This window comes from Somniosus microcephalus, chromosome 18 (assembly GCF_052327205.1).
Source record: "Somniosus microcephalus isolate GS21.2 chromosome 18, FLI_Smic_1.0, whole genome shotgun sequence".
Taxonomy (NCBI): domain Eukaryota; kingdom Metazoa; phylum Chordata; class Chondrichthyes; order Squaliformes; family Somniosidae; genus Somniosus; species Somniosus microcephalus.
Genome location: NC_141004.1, coordinates 28680685 through 28694961, shown reverse-complemented (window position 1 = coordinate 28694961; position 14277 = coordinate 28680685). Strand labels below are relative to the sequence as shown.

Here is a 14277-nt window from a genome sequence, read left to right as displayed (position 1 = left end):
AAGTTAGACACAGTTCCATAGCAAACTGTATCTGTCAATGTATTAATTAGACAATTGGTTTGAGACGCACTGCTCCAGCTAGAGCACTGAAGATGTGAATTTGTTACTAGAGGCTGAATTGCTGCTGTATGGGGGCGATTTTCCCAGCCCTGGGGAGACGGGTATGGAGGTGGGGCTGCCAGGAAAATGGCAGAATCTGGGAGCGGGTACCCATCCCGCCCCCAACCCACCTCCATGCCATCTTCCCAGGAGGTGGGTACACGACCCGCGCCGGGTCCCGTTTCCTCGAGGCAGGAAGGGGATTAGTGCCAATTAACTGCCTGTTAACAGGTAGTTAACAGGCAGTTTTTTGCCTAATCCCTATTTTGAGCCCTAAAGTGTGGGCTTCCCGACGGCTCCGAACCTTGCCAGGGTCAGCGAGGCGGGCCGTCGGTCTGCGGGGGTCGGAGGGGCTGAAATGTCCGGTGTGCAGGTGAGTGATGAGTGCAAGTGTGGAGAGGTGAGTGTGTGAGGTGAGTCTAAAGTGTTTTAATAAGATTACTTACCTTTGCTCCTTCCTCCAGGCTTCATCCCTTCAGGCTGTGGTGCTGCCTTATCTCACCAGCAGAGAAAGCAAAATGGCCGCTGCATTCTTAAACGCAGCAGCTTTCTGCTTTCTGCTCAGAAAAGCTTTTTAAGTGAGTCTTGAGTACAAGGACTCACCAAAGAACAGAGATTGTCAGTGTTTGACAGCTTCTCAAAGCTGTCAAATGATGACAATTCATCTGTCAAAAATTTTTGACAGGTAAAACATCATATGCTGACGTTCTCTGTCACTGGCTTTCCCTTAATTGGTTGGCTAACAAGGCCAATCAAGGGAAAATAGCGTGGGTTGGCCAGACAGCGATGGAGGTGGGACTAAAACCCGACAAGCGGCTTTCCCGCTTCCATCACATCCTCATTGATAAAATCACCCCTGTTTGAAAATTTGAAAGTTACTCCATTTTTGTGGATTGCAAAGAACCTGAAGCAAATTCAAAAAGAGAACATTCCTCAGGAATTGCCGGATGCTCATCACAACCTGCAACTCTGATCAATTTCTCCCTCCCTCCCGAACCCAGGGGTGCTCAGGCCAACTGTACTGCTGCCCCAGCCTAGATCAGCTAACTCAGCACAGGCAGGAGAATGGAACTTGGTACTTTCCTCGTCTGGATTGTTCAGTTAACCATTGGAGTTACCCGTACTTCCTCAGCCCTCTGGGAAATCACGATACTTTCACTCCAACGCCTTTTCACCTCAGTATGCAAATAAGCGCTGTACACTAATATTAAGTAAAATTAGAATAGGAAGTGAGGATGCAGATAAGGCTATAAATGAAAAATAATCCCTTCCAACACTTTTTATATTGGGAGCATTCCAAAGGCAAATCCTTGAATCTGATGTGAATCTTTATAACCAACTTTGGAAATTTATGAAGTGAAAACAAGATAGGTCAGCTACTTACTTTCACATACTGGAATGTTCTTACTCCATCCATTATTAGTGCACAGTGTCTCTCTTTTACCAAATAGTTCAAAGCTAGAACAAGAAAAACCTTCGGTAAATGAAAAGTCTCTGAATTGTTAGAAAAGATTGATGTAGAAATCCTTTTCAAACTATGGTTCAATATAATCAGCAATACAGTTAAGGACGGGGGTTCAGATTTGTTTTTGCAGTTTTTGGCTTCGGTGCTAAGGAGGTACCATTGTGTCCCCTAAAAAAAAAAAAAAATTTTAACTGAGGTTTCAGCCTTATTTGCCACCGCTTCAGATTTCTTCCAGACAGGCTGTGGTTTTTTCCCCAATGTAGCCTGGGAAGCAAAAGTCTGATTTTCACATGTGTAACCCAATGGGGTCGATTTTCCCGCAGGTGCGGGGAATTGTCGGGTTCCCACACAAGTCTAAATGGGTCTGCCACATCGATGCAATTTTCCCTCAACTGGCCAATTCATTTCCAGCATGTGGGAACCCTTGCTAATCGACTATTTCCAGTCAGAAAGCCCCACAGTATGATGTCATCATTCGTGGTGCTTTCAAGGCCCACAGCAAGCACTGCATCCTCTGAAGGCTTCCAAACGAACCATACAGGATGGCAGAGGAGCCTGCAGCAGCTGTGGCCAGTGCCAGACCCTGAGCTGCCTCCAAATTCGACGAGGCTTCACTGCAGGCATTATTGGATGGGGTTAGGGCCCACAGGGAGGTCCTCTTCCCTAGGTCAGGGAGGAAGAGGCCTCCCACTGAGACCAAGGCTGCATGGATGCAGGTGTCAGCAGATGTCAACTCGCTGGGAGTCACCAGAAGAACCTTGGCATTACATCTCTAACTCCTTCCTTTACTCCCCCACAGTACCATCCAGAGCCCCCGTCCCCACTGTGGAGGAGGAAGAGGCTGTGCAGCCAGACTCCTCAGAGGAAGCTCCAACCTCTGAGGGCGCAGTGTCAGCAGAAGTAAGTGCACCCAGCACCAGCGCAGACACTCACACCTCGGGGGGACCTTCAGGACATAGAGTAGTGTTGTCACCTGGTGTTTCACAGCTCACAAGTGAGCATCAGCAGATTGTGGAGACAGGGACAGCAGTGGAGAGTCCTCGTCGGAGGGCGCTGGACTCTGCCAGCTCAGCTCAGCTCAATGTCGGCCCTCTGCCTCTGGGTCCATCCGCAAGAGAAGAGGTTTTGGATCTCCATGCACAGATGCAGGAGTCTCTGGTAGGTTTTGTCTCCAGGGTCGCTGCGAGTGTGGAGCGAATGGAGGAGTCCATAGCGAAGATGAGCTGAGCCTTTGCGTAGTCATTGGCACATGAACGCATCACCATGGAAAGGTTGGCACCCTCCATGGAGGAGATAAGTCGCCAGGGTATGGAAAACATGGTGAGTGTTCATAATAGAATGACATCTCTTGAGGAGCGATGGGCATCCATTGAACAGAGAAACCAGACCTTCATGGAAGTCCTTCTGAGTAGGACTGCCAGTGCAGATACGGGTCCCCATGGCCCCCTGATGCGCAGCAAGGTGCTCTCAAGCCACATCCAAGCGCTGGCCCCTTCTGGCCTGTGCAGCTTCAGGTGAGTGAGCAGCAGCCTGGCGCTCCTGCTGCTGATGCTGCTGTTCCTGGTTCTGCTGCTGACGCCTCTGCTGCTGGAGATCCTCTAATGGCATGAAGGGAAGGGAAAAAAGGCCTCCCATACTTCTGGTAGATGCCTCCGTTGAGGAAGCGCTGAGTAAGGGTGCCGAGAGGTGCTTCCCAGGAGCTCACATTGGAGAAGTGTGTGAGGCTCCAACATTCCACAGCTGTGCCTAAGCCAGGAACAAGTTGCCCCAAGCCTGAAACAACAAGGTCCTGCAACCTACAAATGTTGTCTGATTAAATCTCTTCTTTCCTGATTGACCTGCAGCTGATAGTAAGCAAGCCGATATTGTTCACGCCAGGTTTCATCAGCGGGGTTCCCACCAGGCATGTTTAGCGTGGGAAAAGGCTGAAAATAGCAAGGGCCCCTTAAAATGGCATTATGGATGCCAATTATTGGTGATTAGGCTGCCTAAAGACCAGTCCCGCCTGCTGCGGGCAGGACTGAGTTGGGTCGGATTGAAACGCCGGGGTGAAAGTTGGACGGGGCGGGGAATCAGGCGGGGGGGTGGGGGGGGAAGGTCGCGAACCCCTATTTTTGCGATTTTTTTTTTTTCCCCCCCCCACACGCCTGAAAGCCTGCCTGACGGCTCCAGGAAAATCGACCCCAATATGTCTGATTTTCTGGACCACAAACCATCTCGGCACAATCACCACCATTTTAGAGTTTCTGTCCAATCACCCATAAGCCAGCCAGTTAAGCCAGTGCCTGTTAAATAAATTTGGGCAGTACGTGATAAAAGCAGCCTGAAAGCATGCATGTTGAGAATGAGGCACATCAGGTGTGGGTGTGAGATGTCTCTGATAGATTAAAACTACAACTTCCATGATACTGCTTTCTAGCACACATGCACTGTGACCCCTGCACTCAGTCACGACCTATGCCTAGGGTAGGTCAGGCCTCTGCATTTACTGAAATAAAAACAGAAAATGCTGGAAATACTCAGCAGGTCAGGCAGCATCTGTGGAGAGAGAAACAAAGTTAACGTTTCAGGCCAATGATCCTTCGTCAGAACTGGTAAAAGTTGGAGATGGAACAGGTTCCCGCTCTGCATTTACTGGTTTACTTAAAAAAAAAATTACTATTCCACTGCCACAATGAGTCACATCAAGTCTTCAGCACAGAAACAGACCATTCGGCCCAGCTGGTCAATGTCGCCATTTATGCTCCACACCAGCCTCTGTTATATTTAATAGTTTTTAATTTGCAGCTGGAAGCATTGTTAATGAGGTCATTCCTTTATGGGGATGTTTTCTCAAGCACTGATCTTTTCCCATTAAATATAAAGCACTACTTGCTGAATGGGGAGAGATCGTAGGCTAAATGGGCGAATGGTCTCCTTCTGTGCTATAACATTCCCTGATTCTGTAAATTAATGCTCACCCTTTATTGCAGTGGTAAGTTGCTTTGTGCCCAAATGAACGACTTGTAACGCTGTAGTAACCATTCTGTATATCTACTGGATCACCACAATCTTTGGCTGCATAAAACGTAGAGAAAGAGATCTTTTAAACATGATTTCAGTGCTTACACTAATCCCAATGTTATGAATTACCTTTCCACCAGTACTCAAACTCATTAAACTAAAATGTTCTTGCAGAATTTGAAATATTAATTTATAACATAAAAATAAGGTTCTTAAAAAATGAAACTGGAATCATGCATTAAATGTCTTAAACTTAAGTTAAGCGAATTTTACATACATTTACTGAACTATAATTTTTGCTGAACTTTGTATCTGTCTGAGCTAATCTACACTGTCCTTTAAGAAAAAAAGAACATAACATAAGAACATAAGAAATAGGAGCAGGAGTAGGCCAATCGGCCCCTCGAGCCTGCTCCGCCATTCAATAAGATCATGGCTGATCTGATCCTAACCGCCAATCTACTATCACTGAACCATCTCCTGAATCTAACAGAATTAGACACACGAAATAGGAGCAGGATCAGGCTACATGGCCCCTGGGCCCGCTCCACTACCCACAGGGCCATGACCGATCCGAACCTAGACTCATGTCCAAATTCCTGCCCGCTCCCCATAACCCTTTACTTCTAGGAAACTGTCTATTTCTGTTTTAAATTTATGTAATGATGTAGCTTCTACAGCTTTTTGGGGCAGCATATTCCATGGACCTACCACCCTCTGAGTGAAGTAGTTCCTCCTCATCTCAGTTTTGAAAGAGCAGCCCCTTATTCTAAGACTATACCCCCTAGTTCTAGTTTCACCCATCATTGGGAACATCCTCCCCACATCCACCCGATCCAACCCCTTCACAATCTTATATGTTTCAATAAGATCGCCTCTCATTCTTCTGAACTCCAATGAGTAGAGTCCCAATCCACTCAACCTCTCCTCATATGTCCATCCCCTCATCCCCGGGATTAACCGAGTGAACCTTCTTTGCACTGACTCGAGAGCAAGTATGTCTTTTCTTAAGTATGGACACCAAAACTGTATGCAGTATTCCAGGTGCGGTCTCACCAATACCTTGTACAACTGAAGCAATACCTCCCTATTTTTATATTCTATCCCCCTAGCAATGAAAGCCAACATTCCATTGGCCTTCTTAATCACTTGCTGCACCTGCATACTAACCTTTTGAGTTTCGTGCACCAGGACCCCAGATCCCTTTGTAGTATAGCAGCTTTCATGACCTGAGGATATGTCAAAACGCTTCAAAGCGAATGAAGTGTACTTGCTGTTCCAATGTAGAGAAACACGGCAGCTAATTTGCACAAACAACGAGATAAATGACCAGATAATCTGTCTTTTTTGGTGATGCTGGTTGAAGAATAAATGTTGGCCAGGACACCGGGGGAGCTCCCTGCTTCGAATTGTGCCATAATATCTTTTACCTCCACCTGATAGGGCAAACGGAGCCTAGGTTTAACGTCTCATCCAAAATTCGGCACCTCCAACACTGCAGCACTCCCTCAGTGCTACACTGAAGTGTCAGCCTAGATTATGTGCTCAAGTCTCTGAGTGGAATTTGAATCCCTGACCTTCTGCCTCAGAGTTAAGAGTGGTGCCACTGAGCCATGGCTGACATCCAGGACTGATATCTATGTCTGAGAAGGTATCTATAGTAGAGATGAATTTATAACAAATGTGTGCACCACAAGTTAATTATTGCACTGATGTGCAAAGAGAATGGGTTTCTGGTAGTGCAGGCCTTCCATCCATTTTCCATGCTCAGACACCCAATTCCTGCCCCAAAATCAGATATTAAGGTACGGAAAATCCAGGCTATTGTCTTTACATGTAAACTTAAAAGAGAAGCAGTAAGAATTTATACTGAATTAAAAATACTTACGTTTACAACTTATCAATGGCTCTGACCAAGTTAAATTGGGTTGGCACTTGATAAAATCTGGAGTGCTATTATTCCAAACATAACCTGACAAACATTGGTAGCGAATAGTGTGGCTCACAGCAAAATCCTGCTGAGTAATAAACTCAGTCGTTGGTTCAGCAGACGACACACTCGGAGGATGGGGGCATTGATCTGCAAAAAGTATATAATTATGTTACAATTAATATTATGTATATCACACGGTGAAACATCTTTGGGGGAAAAGTGTGGTTGGATAGTGCCTCTCGTTAGCGCCTCCGGGGGGGGCGCCAATGACTTAACACCCGAGCGCGGCGATTTTAGCGCCGCCCGCGAAATTGAGCTGGTGTCTTGCGGTGGCGCTAAACACTACCGCCACGATCTCCTGCGCCCGGAGATCATGATGTAATCGAAGCGCATTGCCCCAGTAGCGCCCCGGATAGAAAATTGATTCTCGCCCCCTGCCTCAGCGCTTGGCGCTAGGAACGACAGGTAGAGGGGGATGGTTTGCAGTCGGCTGTGAGCTGGGGGAGCGCTACTTAAAGGCGTGCACTTCCTGCTTTTTCCTGTCGGCAAAAGATTCTGCATACGCAGGTTGAGAGAGGGAGAGAGGCATCTGGAGACATTTAACGCTATCCTACAAGGAGTTTTGTTCCTCAGCAAGAATTTTCAGGTTCCCATTTCTGTAAGCTTTATTACTACCACATTTAGAAGATTTAATAGGGGCTGTACTGGCATGGGGCCTCGCCCTCCAGCTTCACTGTCGGAGGCAGCGGAGGCGGAGAGAGAGAGTGGAAAACGTGGCCAGAGGGAGGAGGGCCAACAGGGCTTTGCACAGGAGACCTAATCCTCCCAGGGTATTCCGGGAGCAATTCTCATATATCCATCTGTCCGAGGAGCAGTGTTTTAGAAGGCTCCGCTTCAGCAAGGAGATGATCACTGAGCTCTGCCCACCTCCTGCAGCCAGAGCGCCAGCCTCAGCTCAGGACCAGGATGTTTATGTCGGTGGCAGTGAAGGTGACAATGGCTCTCAATTTATACGCCAGCAGCTCCTTCCAGGCTTCAACAGGGGATATTGCAAACATCTCCCAGTTTGCTGTCCATTGTTGCATCCAGGAGGTCACTCTCTACAAAAGGAGAAGGGAGTACATCTCATTCCCCATGACCCGAGACAAACAGCGTGAACGCGCATGTTGCTTCGCTAGGATAGCGGGCTTCCCCATGGTTCAGGGCGCCATTGACTGCACGCACGTGGCATTGCGGGCACCTCATCAAAATGCAGAGGTTTTCCGCAACCGCAAAGGTTTCCACTCTCTGAACGTGCAACCAGACAGCGCATCTTCACTGTCAATGCCCGCTATCCTGGCAGCAGCCATGATGAATTCATCCTGCGCCAGACTGGTGTCCCAGACCTGTTCCAACGACCGCATCAACCTCGTGGCTGGCTCCTCGGGGACAGGGGTTATCCACTCTGCACCTGGCTGATGACACCGCTCCGTAACCCCAACACTCCTGCTGAGCTCGCCTACAATGAGAGCCATAGTGACACCAGGAACCTCATTGAACAGACGATCGGCGTGCTGAAGCAACGGTTCCGGTGCCTTGACCACTCTGGAGGAGCCCTGCAGTACTCCCTCGATGGATTATCACTTTACATTGATGTGTGCTGCAAGCTTCACAACCTCGCAATTCTGAGGACCCAGCCATTGCCACCAGGGATTGGTGGACCACTTCAGGAGAAGGAGGAGAAGGATGAAGAGGAGGAGCAGCAATGTGGGAGGGAGGCGCTCAATGTTGCTTCTGCAAGGGCCGTTCGTGAACGCCTCATTCCAATGAGTAACATGAGACAATTTGTAACGTTTTAGTAAAAATTTTTATTTTTCTGACCATGTGTGTCTTATTAAGTACAACCAATAACAAACAAACACAACAATTCATTAACAAACAAAACTGGTTCTTATCACATCAAACTAATTCTTAACAGAGTAAACAATATATTTACATACACATCCAACTTTGGTACAAACATTCCCCCTATATGTTAGAAAAATTTTACTTATTCGCCCTTCAAGGATGATCTCCCTCCCCTTCGCACTTCCCCCCTTCCAACCATACTGCTCCTCTGTAATGTGGCCCCAGTGGCTGCAGCAAGGCTGGCGGAAGGCTGCTGAATCTGGGAGCCAGGGACTGCAGATGGCTTTGAAGGACGCCCTCGACTAGCTCTGGGCCTGAGGGCCCGGCTGCAGACTGCACCAACTCTGCATGGCCGGCAGCAGTCTGGGATGGCCGTGTTACAGGCTGTGGCAAGTGCAATGGCAGAGTGGCAGCAGGAATGCTGTCATCCTGAGAGAGGACAGCACCTTCCTGCTCGACCGACACACTGTCACTCCCCCGGGGCAGAACCACAGCATCCGGAGCAAACTGCTCAAGCACAGATTGCTGGCCTGCTGCAGCACCGTGAGAACCCCGGTGGACAGTGGTCGACCCAGCGATGATGGCAGCAGTCAGTGCTTGCGTGGCATCAATCTGAGACTGCATGAGAGCAGTCTGAGATTGGTGGCACCAACCAATAACTCGATTCCAGCACTAAGACATTGCGTTGCCTCGGCCTGTGCTGCAATAGATGCTGCCACCTGACCCATTACATGCGACATGGGATCTGGGTCCCCACGGTCCCTCTGCAATTCAACCATCCTCTGCAACGAGGCAAGAATGGGTTCGAGGGTTTGCGCACAGATAACAGCTGTGCTGGAGGCGGACTCCTCCACGCTCCTAGCCAGTGCATCCATGCTGTCGGGCACCCTTGTCATTGCACCCATGAGCTCAGTATGCATGCTCAACGCCTGAGTGTTCATGGCCACTCATCCAAGTCCTGTGCAGCAGAACACGTGCGCGCACTCACCCTCCGGTGAGATGGTCCCCGAGCTTCCCTTTCTCCTTGGTGTTGCTGCAGCCCGCTGGGTGCCGGAGCTTCACCTACATCAGATCCAAATCACCTGCTCCCTTCCAGTGAACACGAGGCCCCAGTATCGGATGTTTCGCCCTCAGGAGACGCAGGTGGTGAGGCTCCGGCTTCGTGTTCCTCCTACTCTCCCGTGTCGCTGCCACTGGGAGGCTGAGGGACAGGCTGGTCAGATGGTGGCTCACTATCTGAAAGCAGGAAGGTACAAAAGTGGCTTTAACGTGAGCACAGGGGGGCAGGAAGGGAGCAAGGAATGCAGACAGTATAGTTAGATGGAAAGTGGGAAAGGCTGGTGCTGTGAGGGGAATGTGGTATGAGAGAGGAGGGATTGCTGTCCCCAAGGGGGTCGACCTCTCCAACTGCCACAGCGCCCATGACATGACTCGCGATTAGTCTGTGAACTCGCTTGTCATGGATTTTGATAGGCCTTGTCGTGGATCAAAATCCACGACAAGGCCTTGGACAACGTGGACCACTTTCCATACCTCGGGAGCCTACTGTCAACAAGGGCAGACGTCGACGACGAAGTCCAACACCGCCTTCAGTGTGCCAGTGCAGCCTTCGGTCGCCTGAGGAAGAGAGTGTTTGAAGACCAGGACCTCAAACCCAGCACTAAGCTCATGGTCTACAGGGTAGCAGTGATACCTGCCCTGCTGTATGCCTCAGAGACATGGACCATGTACAGCAGGCACCTCAAAGCACTGGAGAGGTACCACCAACGCTGCCTCCGCAAGATCCTGCAAATCCATTGGCAGGATAGGCGCACCAACGTCAGTGTTCTTGCTCAGGCCAACATCCCCAGCATCGAAGCTCTGACCACGCTCAATTAGCTCCGATGGACGGGTCACATTGTCCGCATGCCCGATACGAGACTCCCAAAACAAGCGCTCTACTCGGAGCTCCGGCACGGCAAGAGAGCCCCAGGTGGGCAGAGGAAATGCTTCAAGGACACCCTCAAAGCCTCCTTGAAAAAGTGTAACATCCCCACCGACACCTGGGAATCCCTGGCCCAAGAACGCACAAAGTGGAGGAGAAGCATCCGGGAAGGCGCCGAACACCTCGAGTCTCTTCGCCGGGAGCAAGCGGAAGCCAAGCGCAGGCAACGCAAGGAGCGCACGTCAACCCAAGCACCCCACCCACCCGCCCCTTCAACCACTGTCTGCCCCACCTGTGACAGAGACTGTAGGTCCCGCATTGGACTAATCAGTCACATGCGAGCTCATTTTTAATGTGGAAGCAAGTCATCCTCGGTTCCGAGGGACTGCGAAGAAGAAGAAGAACTCGCTCCTCCAGCTATGTGAGGGGGTGCAGCTCCGCCTGTCCTCCTCCCGTGCATTGTTGCTCCCTCCTATTATATGAAAGCTTGGCCTGCAAGAAAAAGGACAGCGTGTGAGTGAGTGTGCAGCCATGTGTTTGGCAGTTGTACCTACCATAGTTGAATAGCCGTTAATGTCTGCAAGGTGTGAGATGTGGATGTGACTTTTAGTAGATAGGCATAGTTGTTGGGTGAGTGTTGGGGATTTGGCACTTTACTCCGTCTGTGCACAGACTGAGGTTCAGATGGTGGGATGTAGAGGTATTTCAAGAATCTACTCACCCTGACCACCCGAGTGAGGTCGTTGAACTTCTTGCGGAACTGCTTGTGAGTCCTTTGGACCAGGCTTCTGGTTGAGACATCCTTGTGAACTCCTGGGGCAATGGCCTCCTGCCAGTGACTGGAAACAGCACTGCCCATCAGCAATCCACAGCGACAACTAGAGCCACCAATGCCTGGTCGCTAAGCCAGCGAGCTCTCTCCCTGGGCCTCTGAGTAACCATTGATAATCTTTGTTGTAGATTTTCACCTCCTTGCAGGCCCAGGTCAAACGCAGCAATGATCAGGGTGAGGCTGTGCAGCATGATGGACCCTCCCCTTTAAGAACTGGAAGGCGCCAGTATTTCCGAGGACTTGTAATTAACAGCGCCTGAGCTTGAGTCGCGTTCTGAGGTAGCGCCCCGTTCCCCGACATTAGCGCCCTAAGAGAAGTGTGTAGCGCTTGATTTAGCACTCCAATCACCTCCAGGGGTGCTAGAGACGAGTTTCCCGGTCGCTGGCGATAATTTGTGGTGAGTGCGAAATTTTGCGCCCGGCCGATATCAGTGCCCCAAAATGGGTGATACTGAATTTTTCCCCCTTTATCATTTACTGTACAACAAATATACGCCAACTATAAAGAAAAGCCAATGTAACCTGTATATGTAAATACGGCAACATGAACCAATATTTGTGTAATATTGAAATGGGTTGAAGAAACTAGCAAATAATGAACAAAATATTGGGCCAGAAATTCGGGTCTCCACGGGTGAGCACGCACTGGGTACTCACGCGTAGGGCCAACGAAAGTGCCGGTTTCGTGCATGCACTGCGCATGCACGGGAAACCGCAACTTCCGTTCCCTTGAAAGAAGGGGTTCACGGGTCGAACGCGTGCACGGGTTCACGGGAGAGGCAGCGCGTACGCCTGGAACTTCTGGTTTTTTTTCCAGGTTTCTCCGGGAGGGTAAGTCTCCAGGAGCTACGCTTTTAAAAAGCAGTCGCAAGGCCTGCTTTTAACAAGGTAAGTGGTGAATTAAGTAAAATTAAAACATTTTTTCCACAGGTTTATTATTTTTAAATACTTTAAAGAAAGGTAAGTTTATTTTTAGCCCCGTTAAAAACTAATTATTTTTTTCAAAAATTTAAATTATTATTTAAAATAGTTATTTTATGTAATTTATAGTTATTTAAAAAATGTGATTTTTAAAAAATGTATTTGAAGTTTTAGTTATGTTTTGGGGCCGATCTCTATTCCATAGATTTGACAGGTCTTCCTTCAGTTAGTTTGCGAACTAACTGCGCCCCGGGATACGCAAGCACTGCACGCCGGCAGTTGGAGGAGGCCCAGGATCGGAATCCCACGCGGGCCCACAGCACAACGGCCGGCACGCAAGGTAAGTGCAGGTCAGAAGCTTGCACCCGCGGGAAGCCTCCGACCCGAATTTCTGGCCCACTAATTTTCATGACATAGGGCATGTGAGAATATTTGATCTAAACAATTGGACGCCTATTTGTTTTAGTGTGAATTACTGTATAGGTCTCAGAACAAACACCATATAACAAAATGGCTGAACATATTTAGGAGAAAACTAAACATTACAGTATTAATATGGAATTACCAACTTTGGAGAACTTATTATTAAAGGAATTTATATTAAACACAGTCGTTATAAATCCTATTCCTCATATTAATAAATTGCATTTGGATTCCTATACTATACCCACAGGTCTTCATTTCATTTTCCATTATTCTCTTCCCGTTTTTAGGTTCCCCACACAGCACAACCAAGGTGATGGGTATTCGATCTGCTTCTGGGTTTCCGTCAATGCTAATTCTGAGCCAGTCATGAGAAGGTACATGATAGTAATATAGAATGACTTCTTTCCCTTCACTTGTGCCTCCTCCCCTAATGGCCTAGTTGAAATTAGGATACTTTGTACCGTGAGTGGCAGATGTAAGCCTGTATCTTCGCACTCCATCACATGGACCATCTCATTAAAATGTATAAAATTCTGACAGGGCTAGACAGACTGGATGCAGGGAGGATGTTTCCCCTGGCTGAGGGGTCTAGAACAACGGATCACAGTCTCAGGATACGGGGTAGGGCATTTAGGACTGAGATTAGGAGAAATTTCTTCACTCAGAGGGTGGTAAACCTGTGGAATTCTCTACCACAGAAGGCTGTGGAGGCCAAGTCACTGAATATATTTAAGAAGGAGATAGATAGATTTCTAGACACAAAAGGCATCAAGGGGTATGGGGAGAGAGCGGGAATATGGTATTGAGATGGAGGATCAGCCATGATCATATTGAATGGCGGAGCAGGCTCGAAGGGCCGAATGGCCTACTCCTGCTCCTATTTTTTTCTATGTTTCTAATGGAACACGAACACACTGTAACATCATACTATCCTGGTAAAAGTACTTAAAAAGACACTTTTTAATGAGTTCAGTAGCCACATATACAGTCTACTCCTCTGAATTCAAAATTGTTTCATTCAAATTATCGAATCATTCAATTTTTAGCACTGAATTCCCACCTTATTTTGTTAGACTTTTTCCTGCTCTGCATTTTTGTCGTACAGCCAAGTCTTGATAATTCAATGTAATTTTTGCAAAAATGACATTGAATTATCAGGAGTTGGCTGTATGACAAAAATGCAGAGCAGGAAAATGTCTGGATAGGGTAGTAGTAATTTGAGAGAATAATCGTGATTGTAAGCATAAAAGTACCATTTGACAAGAAAGATGACACATGCCTTATTTTTCACCTCTAACTAAACAGACCTGCTTTATACATGGCATATTGAAATAAACAGGGATTGCAAGGGGGAAACATGTTGGATATGTTTTTCACTTCCTCTGACCTTCATTCACTGTAATACTTCCGTCATTACCTTTTGGCAGCTGTGGGAGGGAAATACCTTTTACTGCACATGAGTAACATGAGTGAAAACTTCGTTTATCACCAAACTACGTTAATCGTGTTCCTGCCAAATCTAAAACATGTTGTTATCTATACCATATACTACAGCTTCAGACCTTTACAAATATCACAACATATATCACATGAATGATGATAAAGTTTCAGTAAATCTACAGAAATTTCTGCTCATCAGTCTCCATTCTAGTTTGCAAGCCATGTCAAAGCCAAAAAAAAAGAACTTTCATTTATATAGCATCTTTCACATCCTCTGTATATTCCAAAGTGCTTCACAGCCGATGAATTAATTTTGAAGTGTAGTAATTATTGTTATGTAGGCAAAT

General features: G+C 47.7%; 1 protein-coding gene across 1 annotated transcript in view; it reads right to left on the bottom strand.

Annotated features, from left to right (window-relative positions):
• LOC147105181 (uncharacterized) overlaps nt 1-14277 on the bottom strand; it is a 78863-nt gene that overhangs the window by 55231 nt on the left and 9355 nt on the right. The window contains 3 exon segments of the mRNA XM_086011791.1: nt 1484-1557; nt 4525-4621; nt 6456-6647. Coding sequence (XP_085867917.1) covers nt 1484-1557; nt 4525-4621; nt 6456-6647 — 363 coding nt within the window.